The 23,696-nt window shown below is 43.6% G+C and overlaps 1 protein-coding gene across 1 annotated transcript in view; it reads right to left on the bottom strand.

Moving 5' to 3' along the window:
• Positions 1–23,696, bottom strand: part of LOC126272875 (probable G-protein coupled receptor CG31760) — a 644,703-nt gene that overhangs the window by 67,215 nt on the left and 553,792 nt on the right. The window contains exons 8-9 of the mRNA XM_049976099.1: positions 14,515–14,653; positions 2,408–2,513 (exon numbers count right to left, since the gene is read on the bottom strand). Of these exons, the coding sequence (XP_049832056.1) occupies positions 2,408–2,513; positions 14,515–14,653 (245 nt within the window). The remainder of the gene's footprint in view (positions 1–2,407; positions 2,514–14,514; positions 14,654–23,696) is intronic.

The following is a 23,696-nucleotide window of genomic DNA, read 5'->3' as shown; positions in this document are numbered from 1 at the left end:
GGATGCAGTGTTTCTTGAGTTAGAAAAAGTTATTATCACAAGAAGCCTTATTAATGTAATTAGGGGATATCAGACGAAATTTGTGACTGGATTAAGAATTTCTTTGTAGGGAAAACATGGATTATCATCTTGGATTGGGAGTTACCGACAGAATGCGAAATAACTCCGAACGTGCGCCAGTCTGGTGTACTTGGAGCGTTGCTTTTTATGTTTTATATTAATGACCTGGTTGACCATATTAGTAGTGATTCAAATCTCTTACAAGTGGTGCAGGTATCTGTGACTAACTACGGCTACTATCCGTAAAAAAACCTGCACCTATATCTAGACAAATGCAGGTACGATTTAAAAGTGGTGCGAACTTTGGCTTTTCATTAGACACACAGAATTACGAAATCGTTGAACTCCACTGAACTGAAAAGCCCTGTAATATGACACAAATGGCTCTAAGCACTATGGGACTTAACATCTGAGGTCGTTAGTCCCCTAGACTTAGAGCTACTTAAACCTAACTAACCTAAGGACATCACACACAGCCAAGCCCGAGGCAGGATTCGAACCTGCCACTGCAGCAGCCGCCTGGTACCGGACTGAAGCGCCTCGAACGCTCGGTCACAACGGCCTGCAATATGTATAACATACCGAGTCACATTCGCAGCCAGTCAACTCATGTAAATGTCTTGGTGTAACAATGTTTATCGATATTTAATTTGAATGATCACTGGCTCTCCATCGCAAGCATAACTGATGGCAAATTTTACGTCGTAGTGAGAATACTAGGAATATGCGATCGGTCTACGAATGAGACAGCCTACGAATCAATTTTGCGTGCCACTTAAGCATACTGCATACGTGTATGAGACCCATATCAAACCGTACTGACAAGGGATGCGAAATGTGGTCAGAGAAGAGCCGAAGTCGATTCGACTCAAGGCGGTTATTCATGGCAAAGCTGAAGAACGTCATTTGGAAGGTGCTTGAAGATAACCGTCTGTTAGCACTTGAAAGCCTATTTACAATGTATCAAGAACCAGTATGAAGTGAAGGAACCTACTTAAGCCCCCTACGTCGCAACTTCGAAGACAAGATTTCATTAATATCAGGGCGCATCCATTGGCCATTAGAAGGGGAAGATGGACAAGTACGATGCTACGTACTCATCCCATGCACTTCAGAGCCGTTCACAGAGCGTGCATGCGGCTTTATAGGTAGATAGCCATAAGGTAGTCACTGGTGACACTGACTGATATCCATTCGGGCTTATGGATATACAGACTGTAACGGCTATAACTGCAGACATTTTTACTTTGTACATTAATATGTACACATTTCATTGCTCAGTTTTTTCCAGCATCATAAACTTTACGAACGGATGTTTTCTGCATCGTCATAACTGCAGCACAGTGGACTAGGCGTTCAGTCTATATAGCTCCCACACGTCTACACTTTAACCAGACATGGTGCCCATGGGAAAATCAGCATTAGTGTCTAGCTCTGACCACATATACTCGTATGTGCTACCCAGCCTAAGGACATACGACTTGTTATAGCTTTAGTTATCAGGCTGCCAATAGCATAAATGCGGAAGTAATGCTATTCAGTACACTGTCGTCAATCACGAATAGAAATATCTGTAATTACACCCTGTACAGCTATTTCATGCATAGCGACGATATAACTTGATGAAATCAGTCAGGCACTGACTTCATTGAGTTACATCGTCGCTTTGCAATGCATCTATTAAAGTGACATATTATTAAGTGATCTGGGAGCCATATCCTGCTGTAACGCCTACTAATCATCCGCGACCTCTTGTACATCTCTACGCACACCGTGTCCATTCATGGAGGTAAACTTTACTGCCTTTCGTTCCCAGGATATGCAATAAATCATGAAGTCCACTAACTTATCACTTCCATTCCGAACAAAGCTTCTAGTCCACTCTTTCCTTTCATAACTGCAATCCTACCCATTCCTGTGACGAACACCTCGAATCCTGAACCACATACCCTTTTCATATTACTTTCTCTCCAGTCCCAGCGGTTGCCAAATGCCTTACCCATGAAATGTTACCTAGAGAAGACATCAGCCTCATCCACGGAGGATTCAAAATCACACCTATCACCAACATCTCTATCGATCTCCACATCATCATTATCATTGTTGTCAGTGTAAGAGTATCCATTTGTAATTAGTTTTATTCAGTCTCTGAAGTGCCGTAGTATGGTTTTTGCAATTTTGCCCCCCGCGCCCTGGTGGAATGTTAAGAACTGTTAAAATGAAAAAAAAATAACTTTCTAGACGGCATCATTCCCAACAAGGGAACATATCGGTTTGTTAAGCCAGAACTTCGGTAATCTGCTTGATAGAAAGTGGAAGTTGTACAGATGCAGTACGCTGTACCTACCTTGCTGCCGAAGATGAGTCCGAGCAGCAGTGTGACCGTTAGCTGCGTGTGACAGAAGAAGATGATGTACAACAGGTCCGGGTTGGCGGGCGATTGCAGGAACAACCTGAAAAACACACAGAGAAACATACAAGTGCTGGCTCCATATGGCAAGTAACACGGCGACTACAGGAGGAAACTGCAACACACAGAGAGATTCACAATAGAACTGGTATTTTATTTACTCCGCTCCCGTAATAAGTGTCGTCTCTGTACATACTATTTCTGTATCGAGTGTAAACTATGTTAGTAGCGTTGCGACAACAGCAACGTGCATTTTAAAACACAACTTGTCCAGAGTGAAGCGTCACTTGGCACCTTGTACCTAGCTGCATAAATGTCACAAAATTTAAAATCGAAGGTATACAAATCATAGCTTCTAAAAAAAAAAAAGAATAATGTAGAGAGAAAGAGAGAGAGAGAGAGAGAGAGAGAGAGAGAGAGAGAAATACGATCCAAATGTTTAGGTTTTATTCAGCGGCACTGCGTACGTTATAATCTCACAAGACGAACCCTGGACTCAGATTAAATATGTACCATGAAACCAGTACCTTAAAATACGTATTAAACACAATATTAATCAACAATAACTAAAAGCAAGAAATTAACATTGGTGCTACATATTTTATTGTAATGGTCGTCAAACGTTTTTGCTCAAGAGCCAATACTGACATTGTGAGGTGACACATCAGGCCACATAGGTATGTACCCCAACATTAATTAGTAACCTACTTAATTAGTATGTTAGGAAACACCAATGGACAAGCTATAATGAGGGCACGATAGATTGCTGCCCCGCTGTGGTCTCGCGGTTCTAGGCGCGCAGTCCGGAACCGTGCGACTGCTACGGCCGCAGGTTCGAATCCTGCCTCGGGCATGGATGTATGTGATGTCCTTTGGTTAGTTAGGTTTAAGTAGTTCTAAGTTCTAGGGGATTGATGACCACAGCAGTTGAGTCCCATAGTGCTCAGAGCCATTTGAACCATTTTTGAGATTGCCGCCGGTCGCCAAGACATCGTTAAGAGCCGCCGACTCCATGCGTAACTCTTGCGGACGTCTGTTCTGCGTTTCAGGGTAGCTGTCACCCTCAGCGACCCCAACGTTGTGACAGTGTAATTGCCTTACGAACTGTTGTTAAGTTCTCTACGTCAGCGGATGATCAATTAATTAGTAACAGTAATAGTACCTGCATTAAAATTCATTATGCAAAATATGACACGACCACAAATGCATACAGCATCTTTTGAATGCCATGTTTCTTCCGGTAATTGTATTGAATATTGTTACAAATAAGTACCATATTTGCAGGTAACATCTCTGTTATGCTCAGTCACGAACCCATTTAACTACTGTGTCAAAATTTTTATGTTATAGCAATAAGAATTTCTTGGAACATTGTTCGCAGAAAACGCAGTGATCAATAAAATTATGTTACAATGAGACTGTGTTATTGAATTAACTTTAATATATCGTAGCAGCTGACCGGAACAAACCGTGAACGTCCGTGAGTTGCCAGCACTGGAAGACCAAAAAGACATTCCCCCTCTCGCATCCACTAACCCTGCAATGGCCACACTGCTTACCCCTCTGCTTCTGTGGTACGTTTTCAACTTTTCTTAGGTCACGCCGGAATTCACAACGCCGATTAAAATTAATAACGTCTTAAAATATTACAGTCTCTGGAAATATTTTCTTTTTCTGTTATCGAACAGTAGAACTTCACTCTTGAGGAGCTCTTACTGTTAGTTAACGTATTTGGATTCGGTTGTTAGCAGCTTCATACGTATTATTATAAAATACTATTCCGAATAGCAAGCCGTATGAATGCTTGATTCACACACTTTTTTAGAGTGTTCTATTAGATTTGCGGTGGTTTTTTAGTTGGCGTTGAAGGCAATTTTATACACACATAGGAGATATGCTAAGTGAAACGAAACAGGAAGTAAGTGACTTTCGTAAATATCTTAGCTCCTCCAGATGAGTTTGCACCACCGAGAACAAGCGCAGTCGAAGGACTCAGATTAAATGTCAATTAAGAACAATAGCTGGTTATGAATTGTCCAAATTCAATGAAATCTGTAACTGTTTATTGTTTAGTATACGAGTTGACAATGTCATAGGCATGGTTAATAGGAGACTTAACATTCTACAAACCGAGTAGATACCATCTATTGATAAATCATAATTTTCCACAAAAGAACAATAAGCAGTTTTGTATATAGACGATACTAGTCATGTGACACATAAGTAGGAGACACGAAAACAACAGAAAATGTATATTTGCTGAGTAGCGTTATATTCTCCTAGGTCTCCCTGTTCAAGCAGCTGCAAATTATAATACCGGAAGTTCCAATTTTAAGACCGTTTTGACAGAATCTGCTGATTATCCAAACTTGTGAAGGTCAGTCCTGTGTGGCTATCTGTCTGAGATACTAATCACGATAATTGAGCATTCAAAGAAAAGAACTACTGCATTTCAAGTAATATTAATATGTGAATTATTAACCTCATGATCACACTGACAGAACCACAGGAACATAGACACAGTCAACAGAGCACGCACAATGTCGGCACTAGTACAGTGTACACCCACCTTTCGCAGCAATGCAGGCTGCTATTCTCCCATGGAGACGATCGTAGAGATGCTGGATGTAGTCCTGTGGAACGGCTTGGCATGCCATTTCCACCTGGCGCCTCAGTTGCACTAGCGTTCGTGCTGGACGTGCAGACCGCGTGAGACGACACTTCATCCAGTCCGAAACATGCTCAATGGGGACAGATCCGGAGATCTTGCTGGCCATGGTAGTTGACTTACACCTTCTAGAGCACGTTGGGTGGCACGGGATACATGCGGACGAGCATTGTCCTGTTGGAACAGCAAGTTCCCTTGCCAGTCTAGGAATGGTAGAATGATGGGTTCGATGACGGTTTGGATGTACCGTGCACTATTCAGTGTCCCCTCGACGATCACCAGAGGTGTACGGCCAGTGTAGGAGATCGCTCCCCACACCATGATGCCGGGTGTTGGCCCTGTGTGCCTCGGTCGTATGCAGTCCTGATTGTGGCGCTCACCTGCACGGCGCCAAACACGCATACGACCATAATTGGCACCAAGGCAGTAGCGACTCTCATCGCTGAAGACGACACGTCTCCATTCGTCCCTCCATTCACGCCTGTCGCGACACCACTGGAGGCGGGCTGCACGATGTTGGGGCTTGAGCGGAAGACGGCGTAACGGTGTGCGAGACCGTAGCCCAGCTTCATGGAGACGGTTGCGAATGGTCCTCGCCGATACCCCAGGAGCAACAGTGTCCCTAATTTGCTGGGAAGTGGCGGTGCGGTCCCCTATGGCACTGCGTAGGATCCTACGGTCTTGGCGTGCATCCGTGCGTCGCTGCGGTCCGGTCCCAGGTCGACGGGCACGTGCAACTTCCGCCGACCACTGGGGACAACATCGATGTACTGTGGAGACCTCACGCCCCACGTGTTGAGCAATTCGGCGGTACGTCCACCCGGCCTCCCGCATGCCCACTATACGCCCTCGCTCAAAGACCGTCAACTGCACATACGGTTCACGTCCACGCTGTCGCGGCATGCTAAAGACTGCGATGGAGCTCCGTATGCCACGGCAAACTGGCTGACACTGACGGCGGCGGTGCACAAATGCTGCGCAGGTAGCGCCATTCGACGGCCAACACCGCGGTTCCTGGTGTGTCCGCTGTGCCGTGCGTGTGATCATTGCTTGTACAGCCCTCTCGCAGTGTCCGGAGCAAGTATGGTGGGTCTGACACACCGGTGTCAATGTGTTCTTTTTCCCATTTCCAGGAGTGTATATTAGGACCTAGATGCCTGTGCTTACTGTTTTTCCCGGGGGAAATATTCAGCGTGCCTCGCCTCACCAATTACAGAATCAACTCTTTTGTCATGTCCAGTATTCCCCACTTCACAATTCCTTTAGTTACTGACAGTCTGGCTTCTATCTGAGTACCACGCACAGAAGTGAGACCCATTAATGAACGCCCACAGAGAGCCATTCATTGACCCAGTCGACTCTAAGTCTACGCCACGTTTGTGTCGGTTGTCCGTTCAAATACTTCAAATGGCTCTGAGGACTACGCGACTTAACTTCTGGGATCATAAGTCGCCTAGAACTTAGGACTAATTAAACCTAACTAACCTAAGGACATCACACACGTCCATGCCCGAGGCAAGATTCGAACCTGAGACCGTAGCGGTCGCTCGGCTCCAGACTGTAGCGCCTAGTAACCGCACGGCCACTGTGGCCGGCAGTTGTCCGTAGTACGGTTTCAGCGGTATACGACACATGGAGCTTGGCGTCTCAATCCAGTTTCAGCAATCTTTTACCAATAGGCTGTAGTGACAATCTTCATCCAAGTCCTGCTCAAATTTCAGTTGTTGTCATCAACGAGTACGTCAGATCCAGTCGAACAATCCTTCCCGTGGTATATTTCCTTTGGAAAGATCTGTTCCTATTCTTCATGACAGACATCTCGTTTCACTCATACTGCTGCCATTTCAGTACAGCCAACTGTCTGTCCTATATATCGGTATGATACCCCTATGTTTCTCATGCGAATGATTGTACCTTTGTCAAAGTCCGCAAAATGGCAGCTAGTTATAAATGAAATACGCCCGAGCTACCAGCATTATGAAAGCCCCCTGAAAGGCTCCTGTAACATTAGACACACCCAGTAGCGAATGTGTACTCACGCCATTCTTCGTCTGTTGAAATGACATTTTTATGTATTGAAATTACTCAAAAGAATCTTACATTGGGGTGTGATCCGAATCAGTCTACCCATTAGGCAGAAAAATACTGAAGTAATGTTCGGCTGAGGTGTTCACGGTGTAACACTTTTCATTCTGACATGTTGTGGCGTTTCGGCTGCACAACCAGAAATACTTCTGACGCAACATCGTGGGTTGCCTGCATGCCACGCAATCGCTCTGCGGTAGAAAACAGTTTTGCAGCATTTCCATTAGGCGAACCTAGCAGCACCACCAAGGGTCGCGGACTGAGGGAGAACCCGTTTGCCTCCACAACCCACGTGACCTAAAGCAGTTCCTGCGACATCCTACCACACAACAGTATAAGGCACATGCGCAGCCACGCGGAGTGAGTTCACGTTGAGCGACACCTGCAGACGGACAACCGTGGTACTATAACGCCACTGCCTTCTCGACAACATCACCTGGCACCAGTAACTCTACGAATGATCAAGGCTCCGTGGTTGGATGTCACACCCTGGTTCACAAACTTCTATAAAACACTGACTGTGTTCTGCTTTTCCAAGGAACTATATCACTGTGCACGTACTAATGGTAAACGCTTGTGGAACTTGGATTCCATGTGCTGCAGTAGAACTTTGTAAGCATTCTCTTGTGGAAAACTCGACCAAATATATGACATTGACCTGTTCAGCAATGACCTTCAGCCTGTCAGTCATTTTACAGTGTTAATTGCCTTTGGTTAGGTGGAGCAGACGAGGATTGTACTTTTCCCAATAAACCATATTTGGTCAAGGTTAGAGACTTTCTTTCGGATATGGCGGACCCTTTAGTTTCGACGAAGTTTATTATTGGCGAGCCGATACCACTGGCTAGGAGCCTGTGCTTGCTGTGCTTTTCCAATGGCTGAAACCGTGAATATAACTTCACATGTTCTGCTCACCATGTAACACATGAAGAACAGTTTTCAAGCCTTGACAGAGAAGTTGGCCACATTGTCTGCGATGATGCTGGAGGTTTCCAATCACCTCTCCTGCATAGTACCATGGTTTCTTCTTCTGCGCATTGGCTCCGTCGTTCCCATCATTCGACCACAAACTCAAACCGTTGTGTAACTAAATCGTGCACACTGGGCAACACTTATTGGTCCACGGAGTCTCCAGTAATGAGGAGCAGCACGCATTCTTGTTAGCTTACTCCGGACCTGCGATGTATGTGCTGGTACAACAACAAAACCTGGAGTCTGAACCTCACACTCTTCCTCATGACCATGTCAGATCCAGTTTGTGTGTTTAGTTCGATTCCCAAGTGCTCATAACCAGGCTCTGCTATAAATTCTTCAGCGGCCATAAACTCGCTGGATAATCTAACAGGAAATGGACTGCCCAATTGCAGAGCCTCTTGCAGGACTGTCGTTTCATGTGTCAGAGTATGTCCTGTCAAAGGTCTCATGCGGCCACGTTAGTGAGGGACATGATGATCGTGTCCTGGCCGGATGAACCATTCTGTTGAGACTTGTTGAAATTGAAGGACTCCTCTCTGGATTCATATTTGCCGCTCATCAGGGCTTTTGAGCAGTCGGTGCGTTCAGGGACAGCACTGCACGACCAGTGTCAGGTTTTTGCTGCTAGACCCAACCGTCATTCCCAATCACATGCTTGGGCAGATTGGAAAATGGCTCGCAACGACCAGGCATCCATGTGACCCAAGTGGTGACCCCAGAAATTGCCATCCTGTAGCCAGTGTTTTACGTGCCACTCCTCTCACAATTGCGGCCATCGACGGGCGAAATGTAAGGCGTGTGGTAAATCCGGTTACAAAGTGGAAGTCTGTCAGTCCAATAACATATCAGTGGACTACCTGAATGTCGATCCACTGTATGATAAAAAGATCTGGAAACGAGACTTTTCCAGACGTTGCTTACATACAATGATTTTCATTCGACTGCAAATATTTTTACCATGACAGTCTCCACTGCTGGTGGGCCTCTACTCTTGCACACTGACACACGTTTCTTGGCCTGAATCATTGCTGGTACAACTACCAGCAGCCAGAAGCCCCAACTGTCCAGTATATCGATTTCCAGATCCTGCCGTACAGTAATGGCATCATCCAATTTTCAGACCAGTTCAGTGCTACTGTCTAGTATGGCGCCCATTCCATCGAGGGTTCCACGGTAGTGGTGGACTAGAATAGGGTTGTAAATTTACTGGGGATGGATACTAGAAGGTTTCAGCTAGATTATATAATGGTAAGACAGAGATTTAGGAACCAGGTTTTAAATTGTAAGACATTTCCCGGGGGCAGATGTGGACTCTGACGACAATCTATTGGTTATGAACTGTAGGTTAAAACTGAAGAAATTGCAAAAATGTGGGAATTTAAAGAGATAGGACCATGATAAACTGAAAGAACCAGAGGTTGTGGAGAGCTTCAGGGAGTGCATAAGGGAACAATTGTCAGGATTGGGGGAAAGAAATACTTAGAAGAAGAATGTGTAGCTTTGAGGAATGAAATAGTGAATGCAGCAGAGGAGCAAGTAGGTAAAAAGACGAGTGCTAGTAGAAATCCTTGGGTAACAGAAGAGATACTGAATTTAATTGATGAAAAGAGAAAACACAAATATCCAGGACAATCTTATGGAAGTGGAAGAGGAGGTAGATGAAGATGAAATGGGAGATATGATAATGCTTGAAGAGTTTGACAGAGCTCTGAAAGACCTACGTCGAAACTAGGCTCTGGGAGTAGACAACATTCCATTAGAACTACTGACAGCATTGGGAGAGCCAGTCCTGACAAAACTCTACAGTGTGGTGAGCAAGATGTACGACGCAGGCTAAATTCCCTCAGACTTCAAGATGAGTATAATAATCCCAATCCCAATGAAAGCAGGTGCTGACAGATGTAAAAATTACCGAATTATGCTTAATAAGTCACAGCTGCAAAATACTAACGCGAATTATTTACAGACGAATGGAAAAACTGATAGAAGCCGACCTCGGGGAAGATCAGTTTGGATTCCATAGAAATGCTAGAACGCTTGAGGCAATACTGGCCCTACGACTTATCTTCGAAGAAAGATTAAATAAAGGCAAACCTACGTTTCTAGCATTTGTAGACTTACTGACAGGTTTTGACAATGTTGACTGGAATACTCTCTTTCAAATTCTGAAGGTGGCAGTGATAAAATACAGGGAGCGTAAGGCTATTTACAATTTGTACAGAACTCAGGTGGCAGTTAGAAGAGTCGAGGGACATGAAAGGGAAGCATTGGTTGGGAAGGGAGTGAGACAGGGTTGTAGCCTCTCCCCGATGCTAGTCAATCTGTATATTGAGCAAGCAATAAACTAAACAAAAGAAAATTTCAGAGTAGGTATTAAAATCCATGGAGAAGAAATAAAAACTTCGAGGTTCACCGATGACATTGTAATTCTGTCAGAGACAACAAAGTACTTGGAAGAGCAGTTGAACGGAATGGACAGTGTCTTGAAAGGAGGATATAAGATGAACATCAACAAAAGCAAAACCAGGGTAAGGGAATGTTATCGAATTCAGTCTGGTGATACTGAGGGAATTAGATTAGGAAATGAGACACTTACAGTAGTAAAGGAGTTTTGCTATTTGGGCAGCAAATTAACTAATCATGGTCGAAGTAGAGAGGTTATAAAATGTAGACTGGCAATGGCAAGGAAAGCGTTTCTGAAGAAGAGAAATTTGTTAATATCGAGTATTGATTGAAGTATCAGGAAATCGTTTCTGAAGGTATCTGTATGGAGTGTAGCCATGTATGGAAGTGAAACATGGACGTTAAATAGTTTAGACAAGAAGAGAAAAAAAGCTTTCGAAATGTAGTGCTACAGAAGAATGCTGAAGATTAGATGGGCGGATCGCATAACTAATGAGGAGGTATTGAATAGAATTGGGAAGAAGAGGAGTTTGTGTCACAACTTGAATAGAGGAAGGGATCGGATGTTAGGACATGTTCTGAGGGATCAATGGCTCACCAATTTAGTACTGGAGGGTAAAAATCGTAGAGGGAGACCAAGAGATGAATACACCAAGCAGAATCAGAAGGATGTAGCTTGCAGTAGGTATTGGGATATGAAGAAACTTGTACAGGATAGAGTAGCATGGAGAGCTGCATCATACCAGTCTCATTACTGAAGACCACAACAACAACAGATCTATTCGACACGGTGGGCCTCGAGGTCCGCGATTCCACGCCTAACGTTCATTCCCTTTGGCGTGTCAGCTCATCTGGACTATTTGTTTACCCGCTTTGGTTCAGTGTTTTCACCACCTGGCTCTGGCGTCAAAGGCTCTGAGACCCATTTGCAGTCTCCAAGTTTATCTACACACGTATTCGTCCCTTTGCCTTCCAAGACAACATCAGCACTTGCAGTCTCACATACTCAGTGGGCGGCGCCTATCGTTCTGATAGAGAAGCAAAATGGCACCTTGTGAATTTGTGCGGATTTCTCAGACATGATCAACTCCCCGTCTGGGAAGTTTTCATTCGGGGACGTTGTGTTCAGCCAACCACGTGCAGTTCTACATCTTAATGCAGTGCAAGTTGCAAGGACAAAATGTCATATCGAAGAAAGATGGACTCTCTGTTGTGTTGCTAACGATTCCAGTTTCTGTCCATCTGTTATTCATAGGCTGTGGCCATGCTACAAGGAGGCAGGGCGGTACACAATGCAAGTTGGACACGATCACCGAAGAATTGCTACCAAAAGTGAAGACCGATATCTGCCATTACAGCGTCGTGCGCCAGAGCAGAGCAAGATCATCGCAGAAGAGCCATTGGAACCGCTGTGTTCTATCAGACTGTAGGAAACAGATTGTGAGAAAAGACCTTACGACCCGAACGTATTGTTCGAGTAACCTGTTTGACACGATAACCTGTAACCTTCAGTCATTCATTCGCACTTCAACTGGCAACTTCTTCATTGGCGGAACTTTATTCGGATTTCCTATGACGGAAGGTGATGGCCATGTTCGTGTGTGAGGATGTTGTGGAGGGTGACACCTGCCAGATGTTATCCAGGAAATCGACAGATTCCGCCTAAGTTGTGTGATGGTAGAGGTAGGGGAAGTGTTGTCATTAGTACGGATCTCGTCGTAGTCTTACCGCCATGCAGTACGTCGAACAAATCCTTTTCGGCCATATGGCTGCCGCTGCATACGATGGTGGTCCTGAATTCCCTCTCATGTACGATAATGCCGGAGCCCATGTGGTGGCCGTAACAATAAATGTCCCGCGAAGGCTTGTTACTGAAGTAAAGGAATGGCCAGCGGAGAGTCCCAACATAAAACCTGTCGAGCCTTTGTGGGACATGCTTCACAGACGTGTTCTGTTTCACCACGGACTCTGTAAGAACTCTCAAGCGCTGTTTTGAAGAATGGGAACAGTTAGCAACGGAAGACCTGCGTAGACTTACATGGAGCATGTCACATGTGTGTCAGGCGGTGATATACGCTCGCGGAGGGCACACACTTTATTGAAGCTCTCAGAGTCTAATGAACAGCATCCTTAATGACTGGATGAGTGATTGTTTTCGAGACCTGTCGGACGTTGCAGCTCTTTTTTTTTGTAAATAAACTACACTACTGGCCATTAGAATTGCTACACCACAAAGATGATGTGCAACAGACGCGAAATTAACCGACAGGAAGTAGATGCTTTGATATGCAAATGATTAGCTTTTCAGAGCATTCACACAAGGTTGGCGCCGGAGGCTACACCTACAACTTGTTGACATAAGTTTCCGACCCATTTATCACACACAAGCAGCAGTTCATTGGCGTTGCCTGTTGAAACGTTGTTGTGATGTCCCGTGTAAGGAGGCGAAATGCGTACCATTACGTTTCCGACTTTGATAAAGGTCGGATTGTAGCCTATCGTGATTGCGGTTTATCGTATCGGAACTTGCTCCTAGCGTTGGTCTAGATCCAATGACTGTTAGCGGAATATGGAATCGGTGGGTTCAGGAGGGTAATACGGAACGTCGTGCTGGATCACAACGGCCTCGTATCACTAGCAGTCGAAATGACAGGCATGTCATCCGCACGGCTGTAACGGATCGCGAAGCCACGTCTCGATCCTTGAGTCAACGGATGGGGACGTTTACAAGACAACAACTACCTACACGAAAAGTTCGACGACGTTTGCAGCAGCATGGACTATCAGCTCGGAGACGATGGCTGCTGTTACCCTTCACACTGCTTCACAGACAGGAGCGCCTGCGATGGTGTACTCAACGACGAACCTGGGTGCAATAAAGGCAAAATGTCATTTTTATGGACGAATCCAGGTTCTGTTTACAGCATCATGATGGTCGCATCCGTGTTTGGCGACATCACGGTGAACGCACATTGGAAGCGTGTATTCGTCATCGCCATATTAGCCTATCACCCGGTGTGATGGTACGGGGTGCCATTGATTAAACGTCTCGGTCACCTCTTGTTATCATTGATGGCACTTTGAACAGTGGACGCCACTTTTCAGATGTGTTACGACCCGTGGCTCTACCCTTCATTCTATCCCTGTGAAACCCTACACTTGAGCAGCATAACGCACGGCCGCATGTTGCAGGTCCTATACGGGCCTTCCTGGATAGAGAAAATGTTCGACTGCTGCTCTGGACAGCACATTCTCAAGATCTCTCACCAATTGAAATCGTCTGGTCAATGGTGGCCGAGCAACTGGCTCGCCACAAGAGTCAGAACTCTTGATGATCTGTGGTATCGTGTTGAAGCTGCATGGGCAGCTGTACCTGTAAACGCCATCCAAGCTGTGTTTGACTCAATGCCCAGGCGTATCAAGGCCGTTATTATGGCCAGAGGTGGTTGTTCTGGGTACTAATTTCTCAGGATCTATGCACCCAAACTGCGTGAAAATTTCATCACATGTCAGTTCTAGTATATTTTATTTGTCCAATGAATACCCGTTTATCATCTGCATTTCTTCTTGGTTTAGCGATTTTAATGACCAGTAGTGTAGTATGTAAAGAAATTTTTGTGTACTTAATTTGTGAAAGATAAAGGTATGATTTGATTGTTATCCTGCCAGGATTAATGTTCCCTACTTCTTTGGGGCAGTGTATATATTGCTATATCTTAATGTCATTCTAAGGGACCGATGACCTAAGTAGTCTGGTCCCTTTAACCCCCACAAACCAACCAATGTCATTGTTCTTTGTAGAATGTAAATGTGTTCAGTGTAGCGTAATAAACAAAATTCCATTGAGAACCAATTGTGGCGTTGCGAACCGAAGCGGCAGCACGAAAACACCTGTTAAACCCACTGTACTCACATGGATACGTTGAGGAAGACGGAGAGAAGGAACTCGTTGTATATGGCCATGGAGATGAAGCGGCTCTCGTTGAACTCTGAGGGCGCTTTCCGCACCACGATGCACAGCCGAATGCCCCACACCAGGAACATCACCTCCACTGCAACGTAAAAGTTTCATAAATACTTTTTGCATTTCGTATGCTCGGACTCGTTTCGTAAGTAATAATAACTAGGTGAGCACAAGCATGGTCTCCCGCTAAGGCGGGTTCTTATAAGATTTAGTGTTTACGACTAATAATGAAGGGGTGCATGGCCCTCAGAGACAAAATTCGGAATTATAGATAAACAATGCGTTGCTGTCAAATTTCACACTGAATGCATACGATGAATGTGACGACTTGTCACACAGTAAAACCCCTACGGCACACCAGAAATAGGAATTTTCAACCACAGTGCCATACGTTGATCTATGTTATTGTTTTTTTCTTACGCTACTAGTCTTCTCACTGGTTTGAAGCAAGCTGCCACCTTTTCCTCTCCTCTTGTAATATCATTGTTTCTGACTAGGCCTTACTCTCAATGTCTCCAGTTAGTTGGTGTTTAAATAGCTAACTCTGTCTTATACTACAACATTGGCCATCTTCGGATCTATCTGGTACTACTGAAATTATTGCTCAATGTCTTAACTCAGTTCCTCTCAATCTGACACTTTTAGTCGCTTCATACATTCCAATTCTTCTAGATACTTTGGTCAACATTCCTGTTGCTTACCTTACATTTCATACCATAAATGTGAACATTCTTCTGTAACACCACATTACAAACTCTTCATTTCTAGTATTCTCCAGTTTCCCCACAGTTCAAGATTCAGTTCTATACAGGGCTGAACTTTGTGCAGCTGATGTTCAGGCAAAGTGAGCTGTTGTGCTTCGTCTCGTAGATAGCCACATTAATTGAAGAAGGACAAAGAAAAAAAAAAGTTCACCAGTCGAGACAAAAAGCTCTCTCTCATTTAATATGTGACCAACCCGCTAAAATATTTTAATTGCGTCGACCACAAGTGTAAGTTAAATACGTAGCTCTCCTCTCGCTGAGACTGAAAATTAACTGCAGCTCATTACCATTGTCTGTGCACGCTAACTGTGGGAACACATCGTAATAAAAAAGCTGGCTACTAGATGCAAAGCTACCCTGTAGTGTGCACCATCTGGCTATGTCCGGTATTCCAGCATAAACCGATTGGAGGGATCGGAGAGGTTGTTCTTGGACTAAAGAGAGCAATTCGATACTGACGCTGTGTTTTCTGTGTACTTTACATCCCACGTAGACAAGCAGTTTCTCTGAGCATACTATCGTATTACAAATTCATCCTTTTCAACCACAAAAAAGCAGTTTGATTTTACCACACACATGGCGTTTTACACATTTAGAAGATCGTCAGCTGTCTGGAGTGAAACATATTCACAATATTCATACGTTCTTGAGGAAAGATTTTTTTCCTTGGAGTGGCAGCTATGTTTGTATTACATCAGGATGTGGGGTATGCATGCAATGTTTCTGTGCAGCAATTAGTACTGTGTTATGTTATTTATAATAATATGTTAATATCACTTGGATAAAGGGGAAGCGTATTAGTTAATAATAGAGATTGTTAGGTAGGAGGTGTTAAATAAGTATACAAGGCAGTAAACTCATCACCAAAAGCCACATAAAAACTTAAAATCAAAGCTAAGAAACAGACTTCTAGTACATATTAAAACACACTCAAGAAATAGAGTATACATTTTCAGACAGACAGAAACAGGTACAAATATAAAAAAAGGTAAATTTTAAGTTTTTCGGGACTGCCAAAAGTAGCACCCAACATTTATTGACTGGTTCTGCTCAATTTACTACAGCATCGTCAGAAACTGTGGAACTTACACTGTGGAATGAACAAAGTGTTACAATGTTGACACATATATCGAAGGAAAGGAGCGCACTCAATTCATAGTCTGATAACTTACGTTGAAGATAGTTAGCTGCTTACATTGCTGATGTCAGATTTTAACCTTACACTTCCTGGCAGATTAAAACTGTGTGCCCGACCGAGACTCGAACTCGGGACCTTTGCCATTCGCGGGCAAGTGCTCTACCATCTGAGCTACCGAAGCACGACTCGCGCCCGGTACTCACAGCTTTACTTCTGCCAGTATCCGTCTCCTACCTTCCAAACTTTACAGAAGCTCTCCTGCGAAACTTGCAGAACTAGCACTCCAGAAAGAAAGGATATTGCGGACACATGGCTTAGCCACAGCCTGGGGGATGTTTCCAGAATGAGATTTTCACTCTGCAACGGAGTGTGCGTTGATATGAAACTTCCTGGAAAATTAAAACAGTGTGCCCGACCGAGACTCAAACTCGGGACCTTTGCCTTTCGCGGGCAAGTGCTCTACCCCGACCGAGACTCGAACTTGGGACCTCTGCCTTTCGCGGGCAAGTGCTCTACCACTTGCCCGCGAAAGGCAAAGGTCCCGAGTTCGAGTCTCAGTCGGGCACACAGTTTTAATCTGCCAGGAATTTTCATATCAGCGCACACTCCGCTGCAGAGTGAAAATCTCATTCTGGGAAGATTCTAACCTGATTATTTGTTTGTCATGTCTATGGTCATATGCATCCAAACCATAACGTAGTATCTATATTGAGCGAGGAAAGGTCCTGAATACGATGTTGACTTTGGGAGCCTTTACCGTTATTTTATTTTTTATTAGTCGAAATAAGGTACATTCAGGTAATCACAAGTATACATAGTATCCTGTGTACCTTACTCTATATTACCACACAGTTCTCACACCAGTTAAGACCTACGTCACGTAGCAGCATTTAATCTGACATGCACCTGTAGTAGAATTCGTCCTGCTGGCTTATTTTGGCTCCATTATCGCGAACCGCTGTCCTGCCAGTAACTTTATCAGCGCACCAAGAACTTGGAAATTACTTGGGGCCAGGTATGGAGTGTATGGCGGGTATCCATATTCTCCCAGTGAAGGGACTCCAGGGTAAAGGCGGTCCTGATATTCACTTTTTTTTCTTCTTTGAGTCACAAGACTTGTGTCTGGTTTGATGCGATCCGCGGCGACTGCCTCTTCATATTGCAACCTTTGTACTTAGTTCTTTGCTGCATGTATTCCAGTCTCTGTCTTACCTTAACGTTTTTACCTCTTCAACTTACTCTAGTACCATGGAAGAGATTCCCTGATGTCTTACAGATGTCATATCACCCTGTCCCTTCTCTTTGTCAGTGTTTTCCACGTATTCCTTTCCTCTCAGATTCTGTGCAGAACCTCCTAATTTCATACCTTACCAGTCCACCTTACTTTCAACATTGGTCTGTAGCACTACATATCGAATGCTTCAATTCTTTTCCGTTCCGATTGTTACACAGTCCATGTTCCTATATATCACAATTCTGCGCTCCGAACATACATTCTCACAAATTTCTTCTTCAAATTAAGGCCTGTGTTTGATGCTAGCAGATTTCTCTTAGCGACCCCCGTCGGAGGTTATAGTCCTCCAACGGGCATGGGTGTGTGTGTTGTCCTTAGTGTAAGTTAGTTTATCTTCGATTAAGTAGTGCATAAGCCTAAGGCCCGAGGATCTCAGCAGTTTGCTCCAATAGTCCTTACCACAAATTAAAATTCTCTCGGCGAGGAATGACTTTTTGCCAGTGCTAGTCTACTTTTGATGTGCTCCCTGCTCTGTCCGTCTTTGGCTATTTTACTGTCTGGGTAGTAGATACCTTAACTTGACCTACATCATGAATCATCAATCTTGACGTTACGTTTCTCGCTGATTTCATTTCTGCTACTTCTCATTACTATCGTCTTTCTTCGTTTAGTCTCAGTCCATATTCTGTACTAATTAGACTGTTCATTCCATTCAGCAGATCATGTAATTCTTCTTCACTTTCACTAGCGATAACTATATCATCAGCGAATCGTTTCACTGACATCCTTTCACCCTGAATTTCCATTTCACTCCTAAATCTTTCTTTTATTTCCATCATTCTTCGATGTACATATTGAACAATACGGTGAAAGACTACATCCCTATTTTCCACCCTTTTGAATACGAGCATTTTGTTCTTCGTCGTCCGTCCTTGTCATTACTTCTTGGCTCTTGTACAAATTGTACATTACCCGTCTCTACCTATAGCTCACCCCTATTTTTCTCAGAATTTCGAACATCATGCACCATTTTACACTGTCGAACGTTTCTTCCAGGTTTACAAATTCTATGAACGTGTCTTGGTTTTTCTGCAGCCTCGCTTCCATTATCACCCGCAAAGTCAGATTTGCCTCTGGTGTCTTTAACTTTCCTAAAGCCAAACTGGTTCGTCCTCAATGTTCTTTTCCATTCTGCTTATTCTTCTTTTTCTGTTTATTATTCTTTTCAGCAACTTGGACGCATGAGCTGTTAAGCTGATTGTTCGATAATTCTCGCACTTGTCAGCTCTTGTAGTCGTCGTAATTGTGTGGACGCCATTTTTCCGAAAGTCCGATGGTATTTCGCCAGACTGTTCACGCCAACGTGAATAGAAGTCTTGTTGTGACTTCCCCAACGGTTTCAGAAACGCTCACGGAATGTTACCTATCTCTTCTGCCTTATTCGATCTTAAGTCCAAAGCTCTTGGGAATTCCGATTCTGATAGTGGATTCCCTTTGTCTTTTATATCCAGAACTGTTTCTTATTCAGTCACATCAGACTAATCTTCCTCCTCGTAGAGAGCATCAATTTAATGATCCCGCTTATCAGCTCTCTCCTCTGCGTTTAACAGGGGAACTGCCGTTTCAGTCTTAATGTTACCGCCCTTGCTTTTAGTTTCGCGGAGGATTGTTTTCACTTTTCTATATTCTGAGTCAGTACTTCCGTCAGTCATTTCTTTTTCTATTTGTCCTCATTTTCCATGTAGCTATTTCGTCTTAGCTTCCTTGAACTTCGTATTCTTTACGTTCCTCTGCGACATGTATTTCTGTATTCCTAAATTTCCCTCAACATTCATGCACTTCCTTCTTTCAACGATCAACTGAAGTGTTTCTTCTGTTACATATTGTTTCTTTGCAGTTGTCTTCTATGTCATTATGTTTTCCCTTCCAACTTCCAAGACTGCCCTTTTTAGAGATTGTCATTCATGTTCAACTGTACTGCCTACTGAGCTTTTCCTTATTGCTGTATCTATAGCCTTAGAGAACTTCAAGCGCATCTCGTCAATCTTTAGTACTACCGTTCATCTTCTTTGGGTATGGTCTCCCTAACTAATCCCTTAAGCTTCAGCCTACTTTCCATCACTACTACATTATGATCTCAGCAATATCTGCTCCTGTGTACGCCTTACAACTCAGTATCTGATTTACGCATGTGGTTCCGAATTTTCGTGAAGGATAGCCAAGTTAATCACATCGAAAATTCCATGGCGCTTCTTCCTGATGGCCAGCCGCAGACGCGACAGCGAGGAGCAACAACTGTCGGCTTTGGTGGATTCAACTAATGGCACGAAATCCATAATTTATTTTATCCAACCACTGCGATCAATAAAGACTTAACATCACTTTCTCAACACTGAACAAAAAAAAAAAAATTCAAATGTGTGTGAAATCTTGCGGGATTTAACTGCTAAGGTCATCAGTCCCTAAGCTTACACACTACTTAACCTACATTATCCTAAGGAGAAATACACAGACCCATGCCCGAGGGAGGACTCGAACCTCCGCCGGGACCAGCCTCACGGCTAATCCCGCGCGGCTCAACACTGAACAGAACAGTTACTTTGGTCAAAGGTGAAGCCGGAAGTGTCCACACCATCCTGTGCTGTTCCGGTCCTGTGGGAATCGCAGTATCCCACTTTCATCGCCAGTAAAAGTGCGGTCCAGGAAACTACCACTCTCCTCCGTAGAGCGTCGAAAATTATTTTGTGAACCAATCATTCGCTGACCTCTCGTCACTGCATCCAGCTGCTTAGGCATACACCGACATAACACTTTCTGGTACCGAAAGACTCTATGAATGATGTCGCCAACAGCTTCATACGAAACACCAAGCTCCCGGATAACGTGCACACACCGAGGCGTTTCCGCCACTTCATGCACGGCAGAAATGTCGTCTTCATTCAAGACTTCATGGCCTTTTGAGAGCGCACACCACCACCTCATGCGTCTTATCAAAGCAAGACACTGTTCCTCATTCGTGGGCTGCAGTTCCCTGTGGATTTCGATAGACATTTGTCCCTTGTTTCATAGAACACAAATCGCACTTCATTGCTGTTATACCACGGACGAGTGAAGCACAACAGCCATCCTCAAAAACAGACAGCAGCTCCATGCTGCGGAGCTAGTGGCTGATAAAGCCAGGCCCTTCCTAAGAAACACCACCCCTGGTAATGGATATTTTGACTTCACATTTACTGCCGTAATTTCGTTAAAAAAAGTAAGGGCTAGGAATTATGTTTTTGACATCCTATATCCACATCAATTTGAATTTACCTCACTAGAAACCATTGTAATTCAGTTATTACACTATTGTGGAACTATGGTACATAAATGCCTTTGGTTAGGAAATGCGTTTAAATTGCTACAAGGAATACAAATTTACATTTGAGTCGCAGCATTTATGGGTGTATATATAGAGGTATCACCCTTGCACCGGACTAATTTCGTTGTTGAAATACATCTTTAAAACTACATCTTTACAAATATATCGTCAAAAGACATTTCAAAACAGCTATTTTTGAAAATACTTTTGCAAGGAAACGCCAGACACAAGTTTCCCTGTTCTTCGGTCCTTTCCACTTGTAGTTCCTCCTTTTGTGACTCTTGAACAGAGTATTCGCATTCCAGTCCCCCATCACTATTGAAGTTTCCTGTGCTCTTATGGACTGACTTATATGTTCAATATCGGCATGTAGTATCTCTACCACTTGAACTTCTGCTTGCGACGTCAGCATGCATACCTGAACTATTGTTAACGGTGTCCGTATACAGATGATTTTGATGGAATGAACCCTATGATTGCTCGCAGTAATTCACTTTCTGCCATACCTTCCTATGCATAATTAATCTCACTTCTGTTATACCATTTTCTGATGATGTTGATATTACTCTGTAGACCTCTGGCCAGAAATTCCTGTCTCTTTTCCATTTCATTTCACTGATCACTATTGTATCTAGACTGAGAGTTAGCATTCCCCTTTTCAGATTTCATAACTTTCCTAGCGTGTTCCAACTTATGAGGTTGCACGCCTGTATTCGTAGAACTCCGCACTTTCGTTCATTATTAGGCCTATTTCTCATGGTCACCTCCCACTTGGCAGTCCCTTTCCGAAGATCTGAATGGGGGACAAGCCTGGAGTCTTTTTTCACTTAGTGGCCACATGTCCTGTGGGTACATGTTATGTATCTTTAATACAGCGGTTTCTGTTGAATTCTGTATCATCTTCCCTGTGTAACGCTGGAAATGCATATCCTCCTATTTCCATCTATTTTACTAAAAAAATTTTCCTTATTTTGATACCTGAAGATATGAAATTTCTGTGCTTTTATATAATTGGTTTCTTTTGTAAATACTATTTGTATTTTTACACTGGGTCTTGCCTACGATAAACTATACTATCGAACGATTACACCGACAGGTCGTGTGGAGAACCAAAGTGTTTAGGATCTTTGGCAGTGTTAACTCTGCCGCGTGGAGCACGGGCAGAGCAGAGTCTGGCTGGAGTAGGGCGGTGGAGCAGGTGTGTGGTGTGACGCTCCCGCGAGTTGCCGCGCTTTCGGGGTTTGGCAGCATGTAATTGCGCTCGACTTGCTATGATAGTGTCTGACACGGTGTTGCGGACAGGCAGAATTAGCTGGCGCACATCAAGAGCCCGTTTCGCCTGGTGACCGTGTCGAGAAGAAGGCGCGCCAACATCCAGCTTCTGCATCAGCGACGGCCGACTGTAAGTGATTCTCGCCACCTCCTCGACCGACGGCTTCAAACCTTCAATCAACCAACAAGGAAGACTGGAAGCACGTAAAGTTTTAGAACTGTATGGCAGACCTCAGCTTTTCAAAGTATTAAATTTTTTTCTCTAAATTACAGCAACGTAGCATGAACTTTTGTTGCTCATTGTCCTATTTTCACTACCAAGCAGGGTCCCTTCCTTTTCCGAAATGAACCCGAGTGTCGTTGAAATTCAAACGCCAGCATTAATGTAATATCATTCAATTTAACTGCTTTAATTTCAAAGTTCAGTTTAGGTATTCATAGCTCGCTACAATATTTAGATTACACAATGACAAATTAACAGTGCGAGTTTTGTTACCATATTTTGGCTTACCTGTGCCTGCAACTCAGCTTAGTACGGACTAAATTTTACTATTGTTATTTGTTCAGAATCATTTAATTCAAGTTCAAAGTTAAATCTCTTCTAAACTGCGTAGATTCATCTAGCTTTTGAAATCATTGTTCAGGTAGCCCAAGACTAACTTTATTTTATTGAATTTCGTAGTGCTTCAGAAACAAAGTTCACTATTAATTTCAATCACTAAATTAACTTTCAATTTTCCCGTTTTATTAATTCTTTTGCTAGATTAAGTCAGAGTGTAGCGAAATGTATTACTTCTGACAAACAATCAGTTTTCACATAACACGTGTCAACCTTCAGTTGCCACGCTTTTAGTGCTAAATCTGTCTGCATTAATGTTTCGCTTTCAGATATTATAGTAGTTGTCCATAGGACTGGCGACCGTAATTTCCACCAAATCTCAAATATCTAATTAACGCCAATTAATTGTTAACGTAACGACCGCACATTTACTTTCTTTATTAACTTTACCCCCTTTCAAAATTAATATCCACCAATTTCATTTGCATTTTTCCTTTCGTTTAGATGTAACCCTTTCCTCAGTCTTTACCAACAGATTAACTTCGGTGACGATTACTTTTCCCAAATTTCCACTAGGTACGCGAGGTTTAATTTTTCACTGTCATTAAGGTCGATAAGTGAGGGGGAGGTTACACCTGTTATCATTTATGATTCTTCCGCCTTTTAAGGGCAGATACCTATTTCAAGGGCGAAAGTGTGTAATAAACCTCTGCCTGCTCCTCCACACTTTTTGACAAGGCCATTGGCAGATCCACTCTTCAGCCGCCATTGCTGACGATTCTTATTTAAATTTAAAAAAGTGG

The sequence above is a fragment of the Schistocerca gregaria genome, chromosome 5 (assembly GCF_023897955.1).
Source record: "Schistocerca gregaria isolate iqSchGreg1 chromosome 5, iqSchGreg1.2, whole genome shotgun sequence".
Classification (NCBI taxonomy): domain Eukaryota; kingdom Metazoa; phylum Arthropoda; class Insecta; order Orthoptera; family Acrididae; genus Schistocerca; species Schistocerca gregaria.
This window is presented reverse-complemented; position numbering and strand designations above follow the sequence as displayed.